At 43.8% G+C, this 27,950-nt stretch overlaps 1 protein-coding gene across 1 annotated transcript; it reads left to right on the top strand.

The window, feature by feature from the left end:
• The first annotated feature begins 1,092 nt into the window (after window positions 1-1,092).
• On the top strand, window positions 1,093-27,383 carry gucy2cb (guanylate cyclase 2Cb). Its single transcript, XM_029639975.2, is given in 28 exon segments — window positions 1,093-1,765; window positions 3,271-3,383; window positions 3,481-3,548; window positions 3,896-3,993; window positions 3,996-4,107; window positions 4,366-4,487; window positions 4,609-4,708; window positions 5,046-5,160; window positions 5,283-5,424; window positions 6,190-6,272; window positions 6,358-6,466; window positions 6,854-6,935; window positions 7,114-7,216; window positions 7,309-7,371; window positions 16,957-17,028; window positions 17,188-17,292; window positions 17,374-17,460; window positions 17,684-17,816; window positions 18,032-18,169; window positions 18,373-18,458; window positions 18,545-18,636; window positions 22,298-22,456; window positions 22,627-22,819; window positions 23,761-23,935; window positions 24,114-24,212; window positions 24,323-24,417; window positions 24,546-24,622; window positions 25,559-27,383. Coding segments are annotated over 28 exon segments (3,246 nt in total). The 5' UTR covers window positions 1,093-1,557; the 3' UTR covers window positions 25,776-27,383.
• The last annotated feature ends 567 nt before the right edge of the window (window positions 27,384-27,950 follow it).

The raw sequence follows: 27,950 nt of genomic DNA, 5'->3' as shown, positions 1-27,950 counted from the left end.
AGCTGAGATCACCTTTAGACAATAGCCAGGCATTGGTGTGTTCTGTATCTGAGTAAACAGGTGAGTGTGTCCATCTGTTATGACTAGGTGTGCTATCCTAACAATACTGCACGAGGCTGACGGCATGATGCTGACGGCTCCCCTCTATTCCTACCCTCACTGCCAAATGAACAGCATGGGTCATTGATCAATTGCAACCACTTACCCATTCCATCTAGCTTTGAATCTGAATTTGAAACATAACTGAGTTCCAAAATGTTCTGACACTGAGTCCACCTTATGCCTACACATGGTTATGCTCTTATCTCGGCTGCCATTTGAAACAGAATGTAGAATTTAGAATTAGCTTTGCAATTAGAAACCCTAATTCCCTGTTTTACCATTGTTCGAAGTTAAGTTGGAGTGGTAGCTCTTCAGCTAAGAAAACGGTACACAAAGTCATGATGTTTTCATCTTACTGTCAAACAAATCACTTCAAAAAGTAGGCTATCTGCGCATATTTGCCCAAGATGAAGGGAAAGATACATTTGTTACAAAACACCAAAAAGTGTAAGGACATTCGGCAAATGTCATTAGGTCTACACTCTTGTAGCCTGAATGAATTGATGCGTCTTGCTGACTAAAGGACACCTGAATACGTGCTGGAATACATTATTATTATTCTCTTTACATCATGACACAGAGGTGGAATGTTTCCGATTTCATTTGGAATAGTTTTATTTTCATATTTACCACTGTAGCAGTACAAATGGCATTTTATAGAAATTGTTTAGCCCTCCCTGGCCCCCAGTAATTCCCACTGCCCCATAGGTCTACATGCCCTCTACAGGCCTATGGCTGTGTACTGGCCTGTGTGTATTGTGGTTGTGTGATGTGCAGGGTTGAGGACAATTCAGAAAGCAAACCCAATTCCAGTGTACTTCTTGAATTGACTGGAATTGAAATGGAATTGACACGATCCCTGATGATGTGAAGTGTGTGTGATTATTGGTTTTGATGGACCTTGGAACAATGGTGAGAAGGTTATTATTGTCTGACCACCTCCCTCAGGCTGTGTGTTGATTCCAGTTGTTCATTAACAGGTGCGTTAGGAAAGCACACGTGAGTTGCCAAATCTAAGAGGAACAAAGCAGGTGTGTAAAATCCACATATCTTTTTTTTTAAACAAAGCAGTCAAGTCATAGTCAGTCATTACATTTCAAAAACATTGGGACATTCTGAGAACTACATTTTCATATCCTTCATAGGTTTTGCACACAGATTTTATGTTTATTTTCAAACTGGAAAAGGTGTCTGGACTGAATGGAACATGAAAGGAATATAGCGTCAGAATATTGAGATATTTGGAATACAGAATCAAAAGGGGTGACAAGTAACAATCTTTTTTGTTAAGTTTTTACTTTTTGGAATTAGTAGAACATTTCTGGCAATTGGATTTTGCCAACCCACAGCTCAAATGCCTTGTAATTGAACATCTCAAAAGAATTGACAAGAGAACAAGTCGTCGAGGCTGGAAAATCCAGACTCACTTTGTGAAAAGTTGGAACAGTCCTCAGAATGGCTTATAGAGGTTTGTCGCTGTGGGTCTGCTGGCTGGTGCTGATCGTAGGACGATGCGAGGCGACCTATCCACCGTGTCTGGATGGGATCATGATGAACGTGGTTCTGCTGGATGACGACGTCTCTCCCTGGAGTATGAAGTTTGTCCGTGGTGCTGTGGAACGTGCAATACAGCACAATGCTGAACTCACCTGCTGTCCAAATGGTAAATGGAATCATAATTGTACAACTGTAAATGAATAGTGAGATGACACAAGGTTGCTGGTTCATGTCCAACCGCGGCTGATCCCCCCCTTAATTGGTAGTATGCAAGCACTAATAGGGCAGGATATAAAACAACAACAACATGGGTATTCAACCAGGGTACTGCAGGGAGTCTACTAATTACACTCACTGGAGCATAGCCGCTGGAAGTAGGGGTGCTGAGCTCTGATAAATCAGAATCAGAAAAGAAGAAGAATATCATTTTCACAAAAGTAGTGTAAAGGGGCATTTACATCAAAAAGTGCAACGTTTTGGGCAAAGACACAAACATCCACATCAAATTAAATATTTTTCTTGTTCAAATAACATGGGAACAACCACTTTTTGTGCAGTATTAATTTACCATCCTTACAAACTACTTAATGTAAATGTACATTACTGTATTATACATAGGCTGGTGGTCATCTAGGTTTGTACCTGTAGACTTTCCATCACCATGAAGAAAAACAATGCACAATACAGTAAATGAGTATATTGAGACATCAAGTGGTTTGTGATGATGTGATGTGATGGTGTGGCTCAGTTGGTAGAGCATGGTGCTTGCAATGTTAGGGTTGTGGGTTCCATTCCCACAGGGGACCAGTGTGAAAATGTGGCTCTGGTTGAATGAATAGACCATTTCAGTTTTCATATATAAATAAATTGCATTTGCAAAGAATTTCCACAAGTATTATCAGATTAACTGTTTTGTACAGATAATTATCAGACTCAAGTTACAAATGCTCGTAAACACTCAAAAACATTTAGTACAATTTTTTAAACACAAAAGTAGTGCACTGGGCCTTTACTAGTCCTCCTTCAGTGCAGGCAAAAATCCCCCCCACCCCTCGCACCCCCACCCCAATCTACTTCCTGCAGCTATGCACTGAGGTATCTGACATAGTACCAGTCGCAGCAAGTGCCGCTGGCTGCTGGCAAGCTTTCTTGACTTGGACATTCATTTTTGCCAACACATTGCTAACCTTGGTTTAACCAGCTAAACAGCTGCTATTAGTGAACATGTGTTTGGAGATACCGTTGTAGTTAAAAATACATTTTAAAATGATATTGGTCTCATACTCATATTTTTAAATGTTATCGCAGGTGCAGCGAAATGCTATTAGTCTATGTTAGAGTTTACACTTCTTCCAATTATAATGTTGGGAATGGGGAGGTTGATTAACAAATCTATTAATAAAAACATGTTTATTACTTGTCCTTACCATTATCATTCACCAGATGATAAGAGAAGACATGGGAAAAAACATGTTTTTGCTAACATATGACCCCCTGGGCAGGGGTCCCTGAGCAAGAAAAGGTTGAAGAGCCCTGGTTTATAAGGATATCCTAGGCCTACACTGTGTTATAGCTGTCATCAAGTGTTGATGTTCTTTGGCTGAATCACTATCTGTGGGTCCACAATCTGTGTTTTCATCATTATGGTGTATTGGCACTGTCTTTGCCAAGGAGTGAAGCGCAACCTGACTGCCAACTTTCGAGGGCTCGAGACTAGTTTGTACAGCAATAAAGGCTGTCGAAGCAGCACCTGTGAGGTGGTGGAGACCGTGAAGAACCTAACTGTGAGTGTTAACCATCTCACACACGCACACAGAAACACACACACATACTGTGTCGCTCAAATATTCACATATCTAAGCTGCTTCTCCTCTGTTTTAGAGGACAGGGGAGGTGGGCTGTGCTCTCCTGGGGCCCACCTGCACCTATGCAACCTTTCAGATGGTTGAGTAAGTGTTGATTTGATATGATTTGTGTTGTCGTGACACCATATCCCTTTCTATCCCTTTTACTTACCTCTATATATCTCTCTCTCTCGCTTTCTCTCTCTCTCAACCCCCTCTCTCTCTCTCTTACTCTCTCTCTCTCTCTCTTTCTCTCTCTCTCTGTGTCTCTTTCTCGCTCTCTCTCTTTCCCGCCGCCTCTCTCTTTCCCTCCCTCTCTCCTTGTCTCTCTCTCTTCCCCCCCTCCCTCCCCCCTAACTCTCTATCTCTTTTGCACCTCTCTTTCTCTCTCTCTCTCTCTCTCTCTCGCTTTCTCTCTCTCCCTCACCCTCTCCCCTCTATCTATGTGTCAGTCTTGAGGTTGGTCTGGAGCTCAAAATGCCCATCATCTCAGCAGGCAGCTTCGCTCTGTCCTGTGACTACAAAGAATATCTGACTCGCATACTTCCCCCGCACGCAAGATCTCCACCTTCTTTATCAAGTTTTGGGACTTCAACAATGATATCAAACCCAAGTGGTCCACAGCCTCCCTCTATAAGAAGCAGAACACTGAGGACTGCTTCTGGTGAGTGAGTCACTTGTGAGTCGCTTGTGAGTCGCCTGTGAGTTCCTTTTGAGTCACAGGTGTCCTGACTTGTTTGTGAATTCTTTTAAGTGTAATTATGATGGAAAAGGGTGACGGTGGATATGAATTAGACATGTGATTCTGTATGCTAATCTAATGGACACTTAGATGACTTTGAGATGATTTATTTGTGTTTATTATATTTGCTTAGATGTGATGTTGATACTGATGTCATGGTATCTGCCCATCCCTCTCCAGGTATATCAATGCACTGGGTACAGCTTCAGCCCACTTTTCCTTACACATAAAAAAAACAAACGTCATAAGCAAAGCAGAGGACCTTAGAAAGGAATTAAGCTCCAAAAATAGGACAAGCAATTGTAAGTAAGCCCACAACATCTAACAAATCGGGAGCATTTGCACATACTGTCGACAGGGCAGTGAACAGATACCAACAGTCTCCATTTCTATTTCATTGACTCTCTCCTCTTCACTGTGCAGTGTTCATAGTGTGTGGGACACCAGAAGACATCGTGGACCTGAAGAATGGAACTATAGAGGCTGATCCTAGTGTTGTTTTCATCCTGATCAATCTTTACAAGTTAGTCCTCTCTCTCTCTCTGTGTGTCTCTGTGTCTCTCCCCCTCTCTCCCTCGTCGTCCTCACCACCTACAACGTGTATGCTGCTGACTACTCGGTGGGTGGAGGGGTGTGTACGTGTGTGTGCACATGTGTGTGAGAGCCTTACAGCTCTTGATTTGGGTCTGGTGAACTGCAATGCTCTCGTTCTCCCCAGTCTGTTATTTGTCTTTGTATTTTCATTTCTTCCTTGTAAAAAGTTCAGAAAGGTTTAATATTGTAATCACCATGCTTCAGGGAGTGTTTGAGAGCACCAGTGTTTTCAGGGTCATTGACAATGAACCCATGACTCCACACAGTGATAAGTACTACACCAATAAGTCCTCTATCCCTGCTATGAAGAACGTGTTGGTTCTCACCATGCCCAACACTAGGAACTATACCGTGGACACAGACCTGGGCAACAACGTGATGGTGAGACTCCCTGCTGGGTTGAGGCCCTGTCTATCATTGTACTCTGAGGTGTCCTATTCATCCTATTCCCGATATTGTGTACTACTTTTGACCAGGGCCCAATAAATCTGCCTTCTGTCCAGATGAATGACTATATGGCAGCGTACCATGATGCAGTGCTGATGTTTGGTCAGGTGATGAGGAAGCTCTGGAACAAGCCTGAGTCTGAGCTCAACCCCATGGAGGTAGTCAACATCAACCACTTCAGAAACGTCTCCTTTGACGGTAAGAGACCAAGAAGCAACACATCAAGCTGTGTGGTCTGGCCTGGAGATGTGGCCACCTGTGTGTGTGTGTGTGTGTTTTGTGTGTGTGTGTATACATGTGTGTAGTAGTGGTGCGCTGGTCAGCTGTTTGTTCACCCACACGCGCCCACAATTGGTAATAACCCATCCACAACCGCCTGATAAAGTGAAAAAAAGGATGGTTCCCACCCGACCTTAACCCGCAAATATAGAAAATGCGTTGTAGGCCACAGTCAGACACAGCGGAACAATTTTTCGACAGTGGGTGCAGTTTAATGAAATTGGCTTTAGCTAGACCAGATAGGGTCCCAATCTCCCAACTAGCTATCAAGAAGCCATTTCAGTGGTTCCACTAGATACCTCAGCCACAAAGCCATGTTGTAAAAATGCATGTTTTATTTATTTATTTGTCTTAATTTAAGATTAGGTGTAAGGTTAAGGTTTGGTTAAGGTTAGGGTTATGTTTAGGTTTCAGTTTAAAATCAGATTTTATGAACAGAAGTTGTAGGCATAGGCAGTGTTTAGGACTTTGTGGCTGGAGTAACTAATGATGACACCATTTCAGTTTATCAATGCAGACTGCAGGAAAAGGCTGTTCCAGGTGTTAAAAAAAACGCAGAATTCTTCACCCCTCAGCCATCCTCACGTATTTTGTGCCCCCTCAGATTTTTGGTGTGTGTGTGTGTGTGTGGTTCTGTGTAGTGTAGTTCTGTGTAGTGTAAATTGTGTATGTGTTTCCATGCAGGCATTGCAGGCCACTACAAGCTGGATGACTATGGGGACAGAGATGTGAATTTTTCAGTCATTTACACCACCACTGACAACAAGGTAGGTCAGCTATCATGCATATCATATGATTCTATTGTGTCAAAGTTAATGTTTTAACATAAGTCCTCTCCTGTCTCCTCCGCAGTATGAAACTTTATTTATATTCAACACCGTCTACAACTACACCAAGGTCGTTAACAGTAACCCATCATTCATCTGGGGCAGAAGCCTCCCAGATGACGCTCCATCCCAGCGTATGTGCTCAACACACACACACACACAACTCAACTTGTGCATCTGAGTCTGGCTTGTTTTTCCCTAATTCATGAGCCACAGCCGTCATGACTGGCTTAGTTGGCAGCATTAACGGATCATTAGCTGTCATTCCTGATAGATAACAATCCAGTACAGAACCGGTGTGGAGGGATCAAACTCCAGATTCAATGTACAATAATACCAACTCAATTACTCCCTGGCCTGAACACTCATTGAGACATTTTACAGTTCTGACGCAGTCCTTTTTATTGGTCTGCTCATCGTATCATAGACGTAGTAATGCCCGAGCGAAACAGTGTGTGTGTGTGTGCGTGCGTGCGTGCATGCGTACCTAGGTCTAACTAGTGCGGTGTGCCCCCCCCCAGGTCTGAAGGCGCATGCTATCATTGTCATTGTCTTAGCTGTCACTGTGGTGGGGGTGGCTACCATCGCTTTCATCTTCTACAGGTAAGAGTTAGATAACAGATAGCAGCGCAGTGTGAGAGAGTTCTCGCTCATAGAATTACTAGAACAGGGATATGGGGTTCCAGCCATCACATATAATTTACTTGAATGGGGATCTCCATTCTAGTAATTATATTTCAATGAGGGAGACCTCTCATACTTTGCTGCTATTTGTTACCAGGAGGAACAAGAGAGAGCGCCGGCTGAGGAAGAGATGGTCACACATGCACTCTGACCTCATCACCCCGCTGGAGTACAATGAACGCAGCCTGGTCTCCCTCAAGGTCAGCTTGTCATCAGTGTGCGATAACCCCTGAAAGTTAAGTCACATACTCCAGTACGTCTTCTAACCTGTCTCTGTCTGTTTGTTTGTCAGATTGACGAAGACCACAGAAAAAACACAAGTTATAATATCCACCAAGGACGCTATGACAAAAAGGTAACTCAAACTTTTGCATAAAACCACCAGAGCCGTAAATATACTATACAGTATACAGTACCAGTCAAAAGTTTGGACACACCTACTCAATCAAGGGTTTTTCTTTATTTTTTACTATTTTCTACATTGTAAAATAAATAATAGTGAAGACATCAACATTATGAAATAACACATATCATGTAGTAACATGTAGTAACCAAAAAAGTGTTAAACAAATCTAAATATATTTCATATTTGAGATTCTTCAAAGTAGCCACCCTTTGTCTTGATGACAGCTTCACCTGCAATGCTTTTCCAACAATCTTGAAAGAGTTCCCACATATGCTGAGCACTTGTTGCCTGCTTGTCCAACTCATTCCAAACCATCTCAATTGGCTTGAGGTCGGGTGATTGTGGAGGCCAGGTCATCTGATGCAGCACTCCATCACTCTCCTTCTATATGTGTTTGTTAAAGCAACAACCACAGCTCAGGGACTAATACAGAGTCATACACAGTGCATTTGGAAAGTGTTCAGACCTTTTGACTTTTCTCACATTTCGTTACGATACAGCCTTGTTCTAAAATTGATGAAATTATTTTTCCCTCATCAATCTACACACAATACCCCATAATGACAAAGCAAAAACAAGTTTTCTGTTTTTTTTTTGCAAATGTATTAAAAATAAACTGAAATAACATTTTACATAAGTATTCAGACCCTTTACTTAGTACTTTGTTGAAGCACCTTTGTCAGCGATTACAGCCTCGAGTCTTCTTGGGTATGACAATATAAGCTTAGCACATCTATATTTGGGGAGTTTCTCCCATTCTTCTCTGCAGATCCTCTCAAGCTCTGTCAGTTTGGATGGGGAGCATTGCTGCACAGCTATTTTCAGGTCTCTCCAGAGATGTTCGATCGGGTTCAAGTCTGGTATCTGGCTGGGCCACTCAAGGACATTCAGAGACTTGTCCCGAAGCCACTCCTGCATTGTCTTGGCTGTGTGCTTAGGGTCATTGTCCTGTTGGAAGTTGAACCTTCGCCCCAGTCTGAGGTCCTGAATGCTCTGGAGCAGGTTTTCATCAAGGATCTCTCTGTACTTTGCTTCGTTAATTTTTCCCTTGATCCTGACTGGTCTCGCAGTCCCTGCCGCTGAAAAACATCCCCACAGCATGATGCTTCTGCCACCACCATGCTTCACCATAAGGATGGTGCCAGGTTTCTTCCAGAAGTGATGCTTTGCATTCAAGCCAAAGATTTCAATCTTGGTTTCATCAGACCAGAGAATCTTGTTTCTCATGGTCTGAGAATCCTTTAGGTGCCTTTTGGCAAACTTCACGCGGGCTGTCATGTGCCTTTTACTGAGGAGTGGCTTCCGTCTGGCCACTTTTCCATAAAGGCCTGATTGGTGGAGTGCTGCAGAGATGGTTGTCCTTCTTGAAGTTTATCCCATCTCCACAGCGGAACTCTGGAGCTCTGTCAGAGTGACCATCAGGTTCTTGGTCACTTTCCCGACCAAGGCTCTTCTCCCACGATTGCTCAGTTTGACTCTGTGGCTAGCTCTAGGAAGAATCTTCCATTTAAGAATGATGGAGGCCACTGTGTTCTTGGGGACCTTCAATGCTGCAGAAATGTTTTGCTACCCTTCCCCTATTTCTTTTTTTCTTATATATTTTTGGTATTTGACCCCCTTTCCTCCAAATTTCGATCTTGTCTCATCGCTGCAACTACCCAACGGGCTTGGGAGGCGAAGGTTGAGTAATGCTTCTTCCAAAACATGACCCACCAAACCACACTTCTTAACACCCGCCCCCTTAACCAGCCACATTGATTCGGAAGGGTTGGGTTAAATGTGGAAGACACATTTCAGTTGAATGCATTCAGTTGTACAACTGACTAGGTATCCCCTTTCCTTTAAAATCAAATCAAATCAAATGTATTTATATAGCCCTTCGTACATCAGCTGATATCTCAAAGTGCTGTACAGAAACCCAGCCTAAAACCCCAAACAGCAAGCAATGCAGGTGTAGAAGCACGGTGGCTAGGAAAAACTCCCTAGAAAGGCCAAAACCTAGGAAAAAACCTAGAGAGGAACCAGGCTATGTGGGGTGGCCAGTCCTCTTCTGGCTGTGCCGGGTGGAGATTATAACAGAACATGGCCAAAATGTTCAAATGTTCATAAATGACCAGCATGGTCAATAATAATAAGGCAGAACAGTTGACACTGGAGCAGCAGCACGGCCAGGTGGACTGGGGACAGCAAGGAGTCATCATGTCAGGTAGTCCTGGGGCATGGTCCTAGGGCTCAGGTCCTCCGAGAGAGAGAAAGAAAGAGAGAATTAGAGAGAGCACATGTGGGGTGGCCAGTCCTCTTCTGGCTGTGCCGGGTGGAGATTATAACAGAACATGGCCAAGATGTTCAAATGTTCATAAATGACCAGCATGGTCGAATAATAATAAGGCAGAACAGTTGAAACTGGAGCAGCAGCACGGCCAGGTGGACTGGGGAGAGCAATGAGTCATCATGTCAGGTAGTCCTGGGGCATGGTCCTAGGGCTCAGGTCCACCCAGAGAGAGAAAGAAAGAGAGAAGGAGTGAATTAGAGAACGCACACTTAGATTCACACAGGACACCGAATAGGACAGGAGAAGTACTCCAGATATAACAAACTGACCCTAGCCTACCCGACACATAAACTACTGCAGCATAAATACTGGAGGCTGAGACAGGAGGGGTCAGGAGACACTGTGGACCCATCCAAGGACACCCCCGGACAGGGCCAAACAGGAAGGATATAATCCCACCCACTTTGCCAAAGCACAGCCCCCACACCACTAGAGGGATATCTTCAACCACCAACTTATCATCCTGAGACAAGGCTGAGTATAGCCCACAAAGATCTCCGCCATGGCACAACCCAAGGGGGGGCGCCAACCCAGACAGGATGACCACATCAGTGAATCAACCCACTCAGGTGACGCACCCCTTCCAGGGACGGCATGAGAGAGCCCCAGTAAGCCAGTGACTCAGCCCCTGTAATAGGGTTATAGGCAGAGAATCCCAGTGGAAAGAGGGGAACCGGCCAGGCAGAGACAGCAAGGGCGGTTCGTTGCTCCAGAGCCTTTCCGTTCACCTTCCCACTCCTGGGCCAGACTACACTCAATCATATGACCCACTGAAGAGATGAGTCTTCAGTAAAGACTTAAAGGTTGAGACCGAGTTTGCGTCTCTGACATGGGTAGGCAGACCGTTCCATAAAAATGGAGCTCTATAGGAGAAAGCCCTGCCTCCAGCTGTTTGCTTAGAAATTCTAGGGACAATTAGGAGGCCTGCGTCTTGTGACCGTAGCGTACGTGTAGGTATGTACGGCAGGACCAAATCAGAGAGATAGGTAGGAGCAAGCCCATGTAATGCTTTGTAGGTTAGCAGTAACACCTTGAAATCAGCCCTTGCTTTGACAGGAAGCCAGTGTAGGGAGGCTAGCACTGGAGTAATATGATCAAATTTTTTGGTTCTAGTCAGGATTCTAGCAGCCGTATTTAGCACTAACTGAAGTTTATTTCGTGCTTTATCCGGGTAGCCGGAAAGTAGAGCATTGCAGTAGTCTAACCTAGAAGTGACAAAAGCATGGATGAATTTTTCTGCATCATTTTTGGACAGAAAGTTTCTGATTTTTGCAATGTTACGTAGATGGAAAAAAAGATGTCCTTGAAATGGTCTTGATATGTTCTTCAAAAGAGAGATCAGGGTCCAGAGTAACGCCGAGGTCCTTCACAGTTTTATTTGAGACGACTGTACAACCATTAAGATTAATTGTCAGATTCAACAGAAGATCTCTTTGTTTCTTGGGACCTAGAACAAGCATCTCTGTTTTGTCCGAATTTAAAAGTAGAAAGTTTGCAGCCATCCACTTCCTTATGTCTGAAACACATGCTTCTAGCATGGGCAATTTTGGGGCTTCACCATGTTTCATTGAAATGTACAGCTGTGTGTCATCCGCATAGCAGTGAAAGTTAACATTATGTTTTCGAATAACATCCCCAAGAGGTAAAATATATAGTGAAAACAATAGTGGTCCTAAAACGGAACCTTGAGGACCACCGAAATGTACAGTTGATTTGTCAGAGGACAAACCATTCACAGAGACAAACTGATATCTTTCCGACAGATAAGATCTAAACCAGGCCAGAACTTGTCCGTGTAGACCAATTTGGGTTTCCAATCTCTCCAAAAGAATGTGGTGATCGATGGTATCTAAAGCAGCACTAAGGTCTAGGAGCACGAGGACAGATGCAGAACCTCGGTCCGATGCCATTAAAATGTCATTTACCACCTTCACAAGTGCAGTCTCAGTGCTATGATGGGGTCTAAAACCAGACTGAAGCATTTCGTATACATTGTTTGTTTTCAGGAAGGCAGTGAGTTGCTGCACAACAGCCTTTTCAAAAAAAATTGAGAGGAATGGAAGATTCGATATAGGCCGATAGTTTTTTATATTTTCTGGGTCAAGGTTTGGCTTTTTCAAGAGAGGCTTTATTACTGCCACTTTTAGTGAGTTTGGTACACATCCGGTGGATAGAGAGCCGTTTATTATGTTCAACATAGGAGGGCCAAGCACAGGAAGCAGCTCTTTCAGTAGTTTAGTTGGAATAGGGTCCAGTATGCAGCTTGAAGGTTTAGAGGCCATGATTATTTTCATCATTGTGTCAAGAGATATAGTACTAAAACACTTGAGCGTCTCTCTTGATCCTAGGTCCTGGCAGAGTTGTGCAGACTCAGGACAACTGAGCTTTGAAGAAATACGCAGATTTAAAGAGGAGTCTGTAATTTGCTTTCTAATAATTATAATCTTTTCCTCAAAGAAGTTCATGAATTTATCACTGCTAAAGTGAAAGTCATCCTCTCTTGGGGAATGCTGCTTTTTAGTTAGCTTTGCGACAGTATCAAAAAGGAATTTCGGATTGTTCTTATTTTCCTCAATTAAGTTAGAAAAATAGGATGATCGAGCAGCAGTAATGGCTCTTCGGTACTGCACGGTACTGTCTTTCCAAGCTAGTCGGAAGACTTCCAGTTTCGTGTGGCGCCATTTCCGTTCTAATTTTCTGGAAGCTTGCTTCAGAGCTCGGGTATTTTCTGTGTACCAGGGAGCTAGTTTCTTATGAGAAATGTTTTTAGTTTTTAGGGGTGCAACTGCATCTAGGGTATTGCGCAAGGTTAAATTGAGTTCCTCAGTTAGGTGGTTAACTGATTTTTGTCCTCTGGCGTCCTTGGGTAGACAGAGGGAATCTGGAAGGACATCAAGGAATCTTTGTGTGGTCTGTGAATTTATAGCACGACTTTTGATGTTCCTTGGTTGGGGTCTGAGCAGATTATTTGTTGCAATTGCAAACGTAATAAAATGGTGGTCCGATAGTCCAGGATTATGAGGAAAAAAGAGATCCACAACATTTATTCCATGGGACAAAACTAGGTCCAGAGTATGACTGTGACAGTGAGTGGGTCCAGAGACATGTTGGACAAAACCCACTGAGTCGATGATGGCTCCGAAAGCCTTTTGGAATGGGTCTGTGGACTTTTGCATGTGAATATTAAAGTCACCAAAGATTAGAAAATGATCTGCTATGACTACAAGGTCCGATAGTAATTCAGGGAAGTCAATGAGGAACGCTGTATATGGCCCAGGAGGCCTGTAAACAGTAGCTATAAAAAGTGATTGAGTAGGCTGCATTGATTTCATGACTAGAAGCTCAAAAGACGAAAACGTCATTTGTTTTTTTGTAAATTGAAATTTGCTATCGTAAATGTTAGCCACACCTCCGCCTTTGCGGGATGCACGGGGGGGGATTTCCCAATGTGTCAGAGGAAACATTGTTCAACTGACGACAAGGAGTTGCTACAGCGCGATGAGCCATGTAAAGCCCCCCCAGGCCAAACACTCCCCTAACCTGGACGATGCTGGGCCAATTTTGCACCGCCCTATGGGACTCCTGATCATGGCTAGTTGTGACACAGCCTGGGATCTTACCCAGGTCTATAGTGACGCCAGAAGTACTTTGATGTAGTGCCTTAGACCGCTGCGCCACTCGGGAGGCCCACAGTTTTTCATGTGTAATAAATTTGCAAACATTTCTAAAAACCTATTTTTGCTTTGTCATCATGGGGTATTGTGTGTAGATTGATGAGGGAAAATATTTATTTAATCCATTTTAAATTAAGTCTGTAATGTAACAAAATGTGGGAAAAGTAAAGGGGTCTGAAAACTTTCAGAATGCACTGTATATGTAGGTTCAAGCAACAACCATGGCTCTGGGACTGCTACAGAACCATATACACTACCGGTCAAATGTTTGGACACACCTACTCATTCAAGGGTTTTTCTTTATTTTTTTCTACATTGTAGAATAACAGTGAAAACATCAAAACTATGAAATAACACATATGGAAACATGTAGTAACCAAAAAAGTGTTAAACAATTCATAATATTTGAGATTCTTCAAAGTAGCCACCCTTTGCCTTGATGACAGATTTGCACACTCTTGGCATTCTCTCAACCAACTTCATGAGGTAGTCACTTGGAATGCATTTCAATTAACAGGTGTGTCTTCTTAAAAGTTAATTTGTGGAATTTCTTTCCTTCATAATGCGTTTGAGTCAATCAGTTGTGTTGTGACAAGGTAAAGGGTGGTATACAGAAGATAGCCCTATTTGGTAAAAGACCAAGTCCATATTATGGCAAGAACAGCTCAAATAAGCAAAGAGAAATGACAGTCCATCATTACTTTAAGACATGAAGGTCAGTCAATACGTTGAAAGTTTCTTTCAAAAACGTTGAAAGTTTCTTCAAGTGCAGTCGCAAAAACCATCAAGCGCTATGATGAAACTGGATCTCATGAGGACCGCCACAGGAAAGGACCCAGAGTTATCACTGCTGCAGAGGATAAGTTCATTACCAGCCTCAGAAATTGCAGCCCAAATAAATGCTTCACAGAGTTCAAGAAAAAGACACATCTCAACATCAACTGTTCAGAGGAGACTGCGTGAATCAGGCCTTTATGGTTGAATTCCTGCAAAGAAACCACTATTAAAGGACACTGATAAGGAGAGACTTCCTTGGGCCAAGAAACACGAGCAATGGACATTCGACTGGTGGAAATGTGTCCTTTGGTCTAGGGTCCAAATTGGAGATTTTTGGTTCCAACTGCCGTGTCTTTGTGAGACGCGGTGTGGGGGAACGGATGATCTCTACATGTGTATTTCCCACCGTAAAGCATGGAGGAGGTGGTGTTATGGTGTGGGGGTGCTTTGCTGTTGACACTGTCTGTAATTTATTTAGAACTGAAGGCACACTTAACCAGCATGGCTACCATAGCATTCGGCAGCGATACACCATCCCATCTGGTTTGGGCTTAGTGGGACTATCATTTATTTTTCAAATCAAAATCAAATCAAATCAAATGTGATTGGTCACATGGTTAACAGATGTTAATGTGAGTGTAGCGAAATGCTTGTGCTTCTAGTTCTGGCAGTGCAGTAATATCTAACAATTCCCCAACAAGAACCAAATACACACAAATCTAAAGGGGTGAATGAGAATATGTACATACGTATATGGATGATAGGCAAGGTGCAGTAGATGGTATAAAATACAGTCTATAAACTCAGCAAAAAAATAAATGTCCTCTCACTGTCAACTGCATTTATTTTCAGCAAACTTAACATGTGTAAATATTTGTATGAATATAACAATATTCAACATCTGAGACATAATCCGAACAAGTTCCACAGACATGTGACTAACAAAAATGGAATAATGTGTCCCTGAACAAAGGAGGGGTCAGAAGTAACAGTCAGTATCTGGTGTGGCCACCAGCTGCATTAAGTACTGCAGTGCATCTCCTCCTCATGGACTGCACCAGATTTTCCAGTTCCTGCTGTGAGATGTTACCCCACTCTTCCACCAAGGCACCTGCAAGTTCCCAGAAATTTCTGGGGTGAATGACCCTAGCCCTTACCCTCCGATCCAACAGGTCCCAGACGTACTCAATGGGATTGAGATCCGTGCTCTTCACTGGCCATGGCAGAACACTGACATTCCTGTCTTGCAGGAAATCATGCACAGAACGAGCAGTATGGCTGGTGGCATTGTCATGCTAGAGAGTCATGTCAGGATGAGCCTGCAGGAAGGGTACCACATGAGGGAGGAGGAAGTCTTCCCTGTAACGCACAGCGTTGAGATGACAACAAACTCAGTCCAATGATGCTGTGACACACCGCCCCAGACCATGACGGACCCTCCACCTCCAAATCCATCCCGCTCCAGAGTGCAGGCCTCGGTGTAACGCTCATTCCTTCGACGATAAACGCGAATCCAACTATCAACCCTGGTGAGACAAAACCGTGACTCATCAGTGAAGAGCACTTTTTTGCCAGGCCTGTCTGGTCCAGCGACTGTGGGTTTTGCCATTAGGCACTGATGGAGGGATTGTGCGTTCCTGGTGTAACTTGGGCAGTTGCTGTTGCCATCCTGTACCTGTCCCGCAAGTGTGATGTTGGGATGTACCAATCCTGTGCAGGTGTTGTTACACGTGGTCTGCCACTGCGAGGATGATCAGCCGTCCGTCCTGTCTCCCTGTAGCGCAGTCTTAGGCGTCTCACAGTACGGACATTGCAATTTATTGCCCTGGTCACATCTGCAGTCCTCATGCCTACTTGCAGCATGCTTAAGGCACATTCACGCAGATGAGCAGGGATCCTGGACATCTTTCTTTTGGTGTTTTCAGAGTCAGTAGAGAGGCCTCTTTAGTGTCCTAAGTTTTCATAACTGTGACCTTAATTACCTACCGACTGTAAGATGTTAGTGTCTTAATGACCGTTCCAGAGGTGTATGTTCATGAATTGTTTATGGTTCATTGAACAAGAATGGAAAACAGTGTTTAAACTCTTTACAATGTTACAAAGTTATTTGGATTTTTACAAGTGATCTTTGAAAGACAGGGTCCTGAAAAAGGGACGTACATGTGATATAAGTAATGTAAGATATGTAAACAATATTAAAGTGGCATTAGAGGTTATTTTCAATACACCACACTCTGAGTGCCCTCACCTCCTCCCTGTAGGCTGTCTCGTCGTTGTTGGTGATTAGGCCCACTACTGTTGTGTCGTCTGCAAACTTGATGATTGAGTTAGAGGCGCGCATGGCCAAGCAGTCGTGGGTGAACAGGATAATGACCTAACACACCTCCAGGCTGTGTACTGGCAATTTGACCAAGAAGGAGAGTGATGGAGTGCTGCATCAGTGGTCTTGTCAGGTGTATTGTAGTCTCATGTTGCCAGACTCCGTAGACTCGTCAAGTCCTTCACTTTGACACTTGAAGCAGGATCTTGAGGGAGCTGGATATGGAAGTCAGATGCATTGAGTCTATTGTTGTTGTCATGGTGATGAAGGTCAGGTGTACTGAGGCTACTGTTGTTGTCATGGTGATGAAGGTCAGGTGTACTGAGGCTAAAGCTGTTGTCATGGTGATGGAGGTCAGGTGTACTAATTCTCCTGTTGTCATGGTGATGGAGGTCAGTGTACTAATGCTATGGTTGTTGTCATGGTTTCAGATTGTGATCCTGAAGGAGTTGAACCATTCGGACTGGAACTTTAATGAGAGTCAGAGGATAGAACTCAACTCGGTGAGTCATCGATTACACAGCAAGTCTGTCAACGTAGAGTAGGCTACTTAAGTGTATCAAGTATGCATTTTTATGTGTTCATGTGGTATCTTATTATTTTTGTTTTAGATTTGATTATAACTCCTATTACTTATCATACCTATCCTTCCTGATTTACAGCTTTTGCGTATTGACTACTACAACCTGACTAAGTTCTACGGCACAGTCAAGTATGATCATGGTGTGTTTGGGGTGTTCGAGTACTGTGAGAGAGGATCCCTAAGGGTGAGAAACACACACGCAAACGGCCACATGCGTGCACACACGCATGCACACACACACTTTGACTTTCATCCTCTTCCTCAGTATGTGCTGAATGACAAGATCTCGTACCCGGAGGAAACCTTCATGGACTGGGAGTTTAAGATCTCTGTCATGTACGACATTGCTAAGGTGAGCTGGCAACAACTCTAGTCTGCTGTTGGTTTGTATGAGCTCAGAAGATGTCAACTCAAGATGACCTGTGAGATGACCTGACCCCAAGCTGGAACCTTAGACAAGAATTTTGATCTAGTCAATATTGATATACATTTCTGAAAGTGCTTCGATCCGTTTGGCAACATTGAGTCATTGAAATACAATAAGTTGAAAGACAAAAACTCCTTCACCTCCACAGGGTATGTCCTACCTCCACTCCAGTGACATCCAGGTCCACGGCCGTCTCAAGTCCACTAACTGTGTGGTGGACAACCGCATGGTGGTCAAGATCACTGATTTTGGCTGCAACACCATTCTAGACCCAGGCAGAGGTAGGAACTATTTCTCCTGTAGGTCTAGCTTGCTAGCATAGTTAGCATTCATGCCATACACATCCCTTGAGGTCTGTCTGTATTAGGATATGTCCCCTTATTTTTTTTTGCTATTTTCTTTTACCTATCCTCCCCTATCCCGTATTCCCTCACTCTATTCTCCATCCTTCCACTCCCTTCTCCCCCCCCCTTATCTGGCCCTCACTCCCCATCAGACCTGTGGACAGCTCCAGAGCACCTGCGTAGACAGGGGATCTCCCAGAAGGGGGATGTCTACAGTTTTGCCATCATCGCCCAGGAGATAGTTCTCAGGAGGAGCACCTTTTACACCCAGGCCTGCTCCGACCGCGCAGGTAAAACACATTCATATATAACACTTTATATAGAAACTTAGTAGTCACCCTTGTCACCCTTGTTTAGAATTTGTCACTTTGATGTGGTGCTGCATTTCATTCTGGGGAATTATCGACCGAGGCCAAATGTAGCATTGTTCAGTTGAGTGCCACGTAGGGTAGCAGAAAAACAAGACGCTCACATGTTGTTCTGTCTTCATCAGAAAAAATGTCCAGAGTGCAATACCCCAGCGAAATTTATTTCAGACCTGATCTGAATGTTGAGACTGCAGGAGAAAAGGATTTGGAGGTAAGATTGCCGTTTGTTTGAGTGAGAGAGTGAGAGTGAGAGACAGAGACTAAAATCCACTTGTGTTTTTTCTTTCATGCCCACAGATGTACATTCTGATGAAGATGTGCTGGGATGAGGACCCAGAGCGAAGGCCTGACTTTAAGAAGATAGAGAGCTCACTGGGGAAGATCTTCAGGTACCAGCTACCTACTTTTATCTCTATTTTATTGGATAGAGCTACACACATGTCAGGGCATTTTATCAGAAAGTTGTAGAATCAAATCAAATTTTACTGGTTACATTCACATGGACACACATGTGTATTTCCCACCGTAAAGCATGGAGGAGGTGGTGTTATGGTGTGGGGGTGCTTTGCTGGTGACACTGTCTGTAATTTATTTAGAACTGAAGGCACACTTAACCAGCATGGCTACCATAGCATTCGGCAGTGATACACCATCCCATCTGGTTTGGGCTTAGTGGGACTATCATTTATTTTTCAAATCAAAATCAAATCAAATCAAATGTGATTGGTCACATGCTTGTCTTGCTGCTTTTTGTTCTGTTGCTCTGTCTGTATGCTATGTCTTGCTTGTCCTATGTTGATATGTCTTGCTTGTTCTATGGTGCTATTGTCTATATTGTAATTGTTTTTAATAACCTGCCCAGGGACTGCGGTTGAAAATTAGCCGGCTGGCTAAAACCGGCACTTTTACTGAAACGTTGATTAATGTGCACTGTCCCTGTAAAAATAAACTAAACTAAACTAAACATGGTTAACAGATGTTAATGCGAGTGTTGCGAAATGCTTGTGCTTCTAGTTCCGACAGTGCAGTAATATCTAACAAGTAATCTAACAATTTCGCAACAACTACCTTATACACACAAGTGTAAAGGGATGAATATGTACATATAAATATATGGATGAGCGATGGCCGTGCGGCATAGGTAAGATGCAGTAGATGGTATAGAGTACAGTATATACATATGAGATGAGTAATGTAGGGTATGTAAACATTATATAAAGTGGCATTGTTTAAAGTGAGTAGTGATACATTTATTACATCCAATTATTAATTATTAAAATGGCTAGAGATTTGAGTCTGTATTTTGGCAGCAGCCAATCAATGTTAGTGATGGCAGTTTAACAGTCTGATGGCCTTGAGATAGCAGCTGTTTTTCAGTCTCTCGGTCCCAAATTTGATGCACCTGTACTGACCACTTCTGGATCATAGTGGGGTGAACAGGCAGTGGCTCGGGTGGTTGTTGTCCTTGATGATCTTTGTGGCCTTCCTGTGACATTGAGTGATGTAGGTGTCATGGAGGGCAGGTAGTTTGCTGCTGGTGATGCGTTGTGCAGACCGCACTACCCTCTTACGGTTGTGGGCGGAGCAGTTGCTGCACCAGGCTGTTATACATCCCGACAGGATGCTCTTGATTGTGCATCTGTAAGAGTTTGTCAGTGTTTTTGATGACAAGCCAAATTTCTTCAGCCTCCTGAGTTTTAAGAGGCGCTGTTGAGCCTTCTTCACCACGCTGTCTGTGTGGGTGGACCATTTCAGTTTGTCCAAGGAATTTAAAAAACTTTCCACCTTCTCCACTACTGTCCCGTCGATGTGGATTAGGGGGTGCTTCCCCTGCTGTTTCCTGAAGTCCATGATCATCTCATTTGTTTTCTTGACGTTGAGTGTGAGGTTATTTTCCTGACAACCACACTCCGAGGGCCCTCACCTCCTCCCTGTAGGCTGTCTCGTTGCTGTTGGTAATCAAGCCTACCACTGTAGTGTCGTCTGCAAACTTGATGATTGAGTTGGAGGCGTGCGTGGCCACGCAGTCATGGGTGAACAGGGAGTACAGGAGAGGGCTGAGAACCCACCCTTGTGGGGACCCAGTGTTGAGGATCAGTGGGGTGGAGATGCTGTTTCCTACCCTCACCACCTGGGGGCGGCCAGTCAAAGTCCAGGACCCAGTTGCACAGGGCGGGGTCGAGATCCAGGGTCTCAAACTTAATAACGAGTTTGGAGGGTACTATGGTGTTGAATGCTGAGCTGTAGTTGATGAACAGCATTCTTACATAAGTATACCTCTTGTCCAGATGCGTTAGGGCAGTGTGATTGCGATTGCGTCATCTGTGGACCTATTGGGGCGGTAAGCAAATTGGAGTGGGTCTAGGGTATCAGGTAGGGTGGAGGTGATATGATCATTGACTAGTCCCTTAAAGCACTTCATGATGACAGAAGTCAGTGCTACGGGGCTATAGTTGTTTACCTCAGTTACCTTAGCTTTCTTGGGAACAGGAACAATGGTGGCCTTCTTGAAGCATGTGGGCACAGCAGACTGAGATAGGGATTGATTGAATATGTCCGTGAACGCACCAGCCACACCAGGACACGGCTAGGGATGCCGTCTGGGCTGGCAGCCTTGCGAGAGTTAACACGTTTAAATGCTTTACTCGTGTTGGCCAAGTGTTGGCCACGAGCAAAGAAGTTGTTTAATTTGTTTGGGAGCGAGGCGTCGGTGTCCGCGACAGGGCTGGTTTTCTGTTTGTGATCCGTGATTAACTGTAGACCCTGCTACATATGTCTCGTGTTTGAGCCGTTGAAATCTGACTGTACTTTGTCTCTATACTGACGCTTTGCTTGTTTGATTGCCTTGTGGAGGGAATAGCTGTACTGTTTGTATTCAGTCCTGTTTCTGGTCGCCTTGCCATGATTAAAAGCAGTGGTTCGCGCTTTCAGTTTTGCGCGAATGCTGCCATCAATCCACGGTTTCTGGTTAGGGAAGGTTTTAATAGTCAACGTGGGTACAACATCACCAATGCACTTGATAATAAACTTGCTCACTGAGTCAGTGTAAACATCAATGTTGTCTGGGGCTATCCGGAACATAACCCAGTCCACGTGATCAAAGCAATCAAAGCGTGGAATCCGATTGGTCGGACCAGTGTTGAACAGACCTGAGCACGGGCGTTTCCTGTTTTAGTTTCTGTCTATAGGAAGGGAGGAACAAAATGGAGTCTTGGTCAGATTTGCCAAAAGGAGGGCAGGGGAGGGCTTTGTATGCGTCGTGGAAGTTATAGTAACAATGATCCAGAATGCTGCCAGCTCGAGTCGCGCATTCGATATGCTGATAAAATTTAGGGAGCCTTGTTTTCAGATTAGCTTTTTAAAATCACCCACTAAAATAAATGCAGTCTCAGGATATATGGTTTACAGTTTACATAGAGTTCAGTGAAGTTCTTTCAGGGCCATCAAGGTATCTGCTTGAGAGGATATACACGGCCGTGACTATAATTTAAGATAATTATATTGGAAGATAATGCAGTCGGCATTTGACTAAGGAATTCTAGGTCAGGTGAACAAAAGGACTTGAGTTCCTGTATGTTGTTATGATCACACCACAAATCGTTAATCATGAGGCATACACCCCCGCCCTTCTTCTTACCAGAGAGATGTTAGTTTCTGTCGGCGCGATGCGTGAAGAAACCGGGTAGCTGTACCGACTCTGATAACATATCCTGAGTGAGCCATGTTTCCATGAAACAGAGAATGTTACAATCTCTGATGTCTCTCTGGAAGGCAACCCTTGCTCGAATTTCGTCTATCTTGTTGTCAAGAGACTAGACATTGTACAAAGATGGTAAAATATCTCTGTAACATAATAAATGGTCAAAATGGAGTTGTAGAGGTATGAGTGAGGGAGCATGGTTATGGTTTGCAGTGCTGCAAAATAACATTCATATTTAATTACTGTAGAGAGACATTTGAGAAACAGCTCACAAGGGCAACACCTACATTGAAAATTGGTGTGTGTGTATGTGTGTGTGTGTGACTGATCCTTTCTTCTGTTCTCCACAGTAACCTGCACAACCAAGCTAATGAGAGTTACATGGACAACCTGATCCGTCGTCTACAGATGTACTCCAGGAACCTGGAGCACCTGGTGGAGGAGAGGACGGCGCTGTACAAGGCTGAGAGAGACAGGGCCGACTGCCTCAACTTTATGCTGCTGCCTGGGTCAGTCAACAACAACAACAAAAATAAACATATCCAAACACAATTCAATGCTCCTGTTGTTTTATTAAGTGCAATGTTTGGACCAGAAGGTCTTTGCCAGACTGCATAACCAGAAAACCACTTTAAGACCAGCAAATTACTTCTCTATCTCTCTCTTCCTCTCGCTCTAGTCCTGTGGTGCGTTCTCTGAAGGAGACGGGCATTGTGGAGCCGGAGCTGTTTGAGGAGGTAACGGTGTACTTCAGCGACATTGTGGGCTTCACCACCCTGTGCCAGTACAGCACCCCCATGGAAGTGGTGGACATGCTCAACGACATCTACAAGGAATTCGACTGCATCCTCGACCACCACGACGTATACAAGGTTAGGTTAGGGTTGTGGTTTAGGTTAGGGATAGGGTTAGTGTTGTGGGTTAGGGTTAGGGTTGTGGTTGAAGCTAGGGTTGAGGGTTAGGGTTGTGGTTGAAGCTAGGGTTGAGGGTTAGGGTTGTGGTTTCTGGTCAGGGTTGTGGTGAGAGAGTTGAACTGGGATGTGGACATGAAGCTAGGGTTAGGATTGTGGTTGAGGCTTGGGTTAGGATTGTGGTTGAGACTAGAATTAGGGTTGTGGTTGAGGCTAGGGTTAGGGTTGTGGTTGAGACTAGGGTTAGGATTGTGGTTGAGGCTTGGGTTAGGATTGTGGTTGAGACTAGAATTAGGGTTGTGGTTGAGGCTAGGGTTAGGGTTGTGGTTGAGACTAGGGTTAGGGTTGTGGTTGAGGCTAGGGTTGTGGTTTCTGGTCAGGGTTGTGGTGAGAGAGTTGAACTGGGATGTGGACATGAAGCTAGGGTTAGGATTGTGGTTGAGACTAGAATTAGGGTTGTGGTTGAGGCTAGGGTTAGGGTTGTGGTTGAGGCTAGGGTTAGGGTTGTGGTTGAGACTAGGGTTAGGATTGTGGTTGAGGCTTGGGTTAGGATTGTGGTTGAGACTAGAATTAGGGTTGTGGTTGAGGCTAGGGTTAGGGTTGTGGTTGAGACTAGGGTTAGGGTTGTGGTTGAGGCTAGGGTTAGGGTTGTGGTTGAGGCTAGGGTTAGGATTGTGGTTGAGGCTAGAGTTAGGGTTGTGGTTGAGACTAGGGTTAGGGTTGTGGTTGAGGCTAGGGTTAGGGTTGTGGTTGAGGCTAGGGTTGTGGTTGTGGTTGAGGCTAGGGTTAGGATTGTGGTTGAGGATAGAGTTAGGGTTGTGGTTGAGGCTAGGGTTGTGGTTGAGACTAGGGTTAGGGTTGTGGTCCAACCAAGTCCAATCTTCCTTTTTGTCCTGTGTCAGGTGGAGACCATAGGTGATGCGTACATGGTGGCGTCGGGGTTGCCGCAGCGGAACGGTAACAGGCACGCGGTGGACATCTCACGCATGGCCCTGGACATTCTGGCATTTATGGGGACCTTCCAGCTCAGACACCTGCCAGGGCTACCTGTGTGGATCCGCATTGGGATGCACTCAGGTACCCCTAGCTCCCCAAGTCCCAATACTGAATTCATGACACCTCCCTCTCTCTCCTCTCTATATTATCAAGCCTCCTTGGTCTCTGCTCTTTCCTTCTCCCTCCTTCCTGTAACTTTCCTCACTCTATCCCTCTGTCTGTTATCAATACCCCTTTATGCTTACTACTTGTTCCCTAGGCCCCTGTGCAGCAGGAGTGGTGGGGATAAAGATGCCCAGATACTGCCTGTTTGGAGACACAGTCAACACTGCCTCTAGCATGGAGTCAACGGGACATCGTAAGCAGGCTACAGGAACACTAGAGATATCCATACCAACTCTATACAAACAGTTCATATCAGCTGTCATGGCAGGTAAGTAAAATACAACTCTGTCTCTCGCCATCCAGCCCTGAGAATCCACGTCAGTCAGCCCACCATCAGCATCCTACAGAGGACAGACTGCAAGTTTGAGTACGAGAAGAGAGGGGAGACTATCCTCAAGGTATGGACATGGCACATGCCACTTTGCCATTTGTCATGATAGAATCATACAGATGAATTTGTTCTGTATAGTACTCTTGTCTACTGTGTTGAATATCATAGAAGATTGTGCATGTGTGTGTATGCCAGGGTAAAGGCACAGAGTTGACCTACTGGCTGACAGGTGAAACGGGAGAGGACTACAACCTGCCAACGCCGCCGACAGCGTGAGTTAACCTCCTGCTACTGTAAATGCTAACCTATAACTGTACCTCACTAGAGCTACACGTCATATTTACATCTATATTATCAACTTCTACATTCTCTATACTGACGCTTAGCTTGTTTGATTGCCTTGCGGAGGGAATAGCTGCACTGTTTGTTTTCAGTCATGTCGCCTTGCCATGATTAAAAGCAGTGGTTCACGCTTTCAGTTTTTCGCAAATGCTGCCATCAATCCACAGTTTCTGGTTAGGGAAGGATTTAATAGTCACCGTGGGTACAACATCACCGATGCACTTGATAATAAACTCGCTCACCGAGTCTGCGTATACATCAATGTTGTCTGAGGCTATCCGGAACATATCCCAGTCCACGTGATTGAAGCAATCTTGAAGCGTGGAGTCCGATTGGTCGGACCAGCGTTGAACAGACCTGAGCACGGGCGTTTCCTGTTTTTGTTTCTGTCTATAGGAAGGGAGAAACAAAATGGAGTCGTGGTCAGATTTGCCGAAAGGAGGGCGGGGGAGGGCTTTGTATGCGTCGTGGAACTTAGAGTAGCAATGATCCAGAATGCTGCCAGCTTGAGTCACGCATTCGATATGCTGATAAAATTTAGGGAGCCTTGTTTTCAGATTAGCTTTGTTAAAATCCCCAGCTACAATTAATGCAATAAACTCTATACAAACTGTTCATCAGCTGTCATGGTAGGTGAGTAAATACAACTCTGTCTCTCTCCATCCAGCCGAGAATCCATGTAAATGCTCACCTATACATCTGTACATCACTAGAGCTACACGTCATATTTACATCTATATTATCAACTTCTACATTCTATGTCCTTCTCCATTTGTAGGGTAAACAGAGGTCATTAGAGCTAGATATCTATGTAGATCTACCGTATATACTGTAATTAACTCCTACGTTCTTGTCCCTCCCTGCAGGGAGAACTGCCAGCGTCTGCAGCAGGATCTGGCCAAGATGATCCAGGAATGCCTGGACAACCGTTCGCTGGGGTCAGAGGTCATGGAGAAGAGGAATACCCTGTCCATGAGGCAGAGGAGGGACGGAGGGGAGCAGACGGGAGAGGAGGAGGATGACAATGACCAGCCGGCATACCTCCATCTGGCTACCGTCGACAACTTCACTACTTTCTTGTAGTTATTTTGATCAGGAGAAATATGGTTATTATTCCAATGTATGTGACCTTAGATTGTGTGAAAACTATCTACATATGTACATTCGTGATTCAGTGGTAGAATTCTCACCTGCAACGCGCGAGGCCCGGGTTCAATTCCCGGTAAATGCTTTTACTAAAATCAGAGTTTTTGTTTGTAATTAAACTATTTGTATGTTTTGTCTAGAAAGTTATAGTCGCTAGTGTTTGTATAAGATATAAACTGAACGTTTTAAATAGTTTGTTTGGTTCAAATTGAAAGACCAATTAATTCAACTTAAAATAAGAGCGAAGCGAATTTTGGTGCAAGACGATGTCTGTTCGCTAAATTATCTGTTTGAATAATGTATTGGGAATGGAGTCGTGATTAAAATGCTGAAAGTAAGGAAGAGAGTTAGTTGCCGTGTTGGCTACTAATTTTCAGTGTAAGTTGCCAGAGGCAGGTAGATTTGGTGTGAAATAACGTAAAACTGCATCATTACGTTGGATACACAATAACGTTACTCAAATTGGTTTGACCGTTGTTCAGGTACACTCTTTTCTGTACTTCTGGCAGTACAATTTTGATTGAGAGATGTTGATTGATGTTGTAAGTTCTATTCAAGGTCCAACATTTGTGATAAATTGGGGTTTGGGTTATCGAACCCGTACTACTAATGCTGCTACAGACAGCCAACAATAATTTGCAATTCATTGAAAGTCGCTGCGGCTTGGGCTGGGCTGAGCGCCCGTTACTGACAACACTTACAATGCACTTTTGTCGCCACGGCAATGATGTTGTGACTGAGGGTGACAGAGAACATTGTTTGTGTCATGCTTTGAGTCACTTTTCAGAAGTTGATAAAAATGTCCAAATACATTTTTTAAAGTAGCTGTATATCGTCAGGGTAGTCTGAAAAGATGCTAAAACTAGCAACAAAATCGCTAGGTGGCCATCACTGATTGGTGGGGTTCGCTGGGCTATATTTGGCTATAAGAAAGGGAGATCTGAATGTTTGAATCGTAAAACATTGTGATAATGTATTCTGATGGTTGTTGATTCTTGGTTTGTTTATTTGTTTACTGTTTATTGTTGATTTTAGGTGTTGATTTTACTTAATTAAACACTGTATTATCTGATGTGTTTGAGTAAGATTCCTTCTTCCGGGACGGATGGAAGTTGTCTGGAATGTGTGGGTTGGAGGAGCTATGGGAGAACACGTTTACATTTTTGTTGAATGCCTGGGATTGCTGGTTTGAATTGCTGGTTTCTTACGCTGAGAGATGTGCTGCATTTGCGACAGAGGAAAAAAGTGTTGCATTTGGATGGTGGTGTCTAGGGGTAGCGTGTTCACTTGGGCATACATATACATTGATGTTGATCGGGGCTTGTGATTGATGATTTGCGGTACAGAGGAATTGTCATTGGGTTTGGTTTGTAGTTCGCTTTTGAGTTTCTGAATCGATGTAGCATAGTGAATGCTAGCTAGGTGTTTTGTGTTTTTCCTGGGAGAGTGGGTGTTTCATTGTCTCTCTTTTGGATGTTTCCTGGGACTATAATCTTGGGGAGAGTGGGTGAGATTTGAGGCAATAAATGACCAAATTGAAAAGGATCTGGAAGTTTTTGTTTTTTCATTGTTTGCAAATACACACACAAAACATTTGTTAGGACTATTTGTTGGTGTTTTAAAAAAAACTGTTTGATTTGTTTTTTATTTCCTTTGGGTTTGGTGAGTTTTCCCTTTTTTTTTGTGCAAAGGGGCACACTCACATATGGAATTTATGGAGTTTTTATTTTATGAGTTTTAATTACACAAGTGATTTTTTAAATATTTTTATATTAAAGGGTTCTTTAAAATGTCTAATGTGGTATGGAACATGACTATAAAAGGGTGGTATAACCTTTGACCTTATCATGGCTATCTCTTGTGGGCTGATCAGCCTCAGGGGAGGGCCATTTGGACAATGAATTTGTGGTCATTTGGGATACTAGTTTTAAGGTAAATTAATTATAATAGAGTTTATAGCTCTTGGACATAATTATAGTAGGAGGTAGGACAAATTATGGGGAGCGGGGAAATAAACTCTAGTGAGAAAAGAGGAAGTGGTTCAGGATTCTGTTTTAAAACATTGGCTGTGAAGTTTTTGAATTGGCTATTATTGATTTGGTATTACAACAG

Source organism: Oncorhynchus nerka, linkage group LG28 (genome assembly GCF_034236695.1).
Source record: "Oncorhynchus nerka isolate Pitt River linkage group LG28, Oner_Uvic_2.0, whole genome shotgun sequence".
Taxonomy (NCBI): domain Eukaryota; kingdom Metazoa; phylum Chordata; class Actinopteri; order Salmoniformes; family Salmonidae; genus Oncorhynchus; species Oncorhynchus nerka.
The sequence above is the reverse complement of the archived record's forward strand: the minus strand, read 5'-3'. Positions and strand labels throughout refer to the sequence as shown.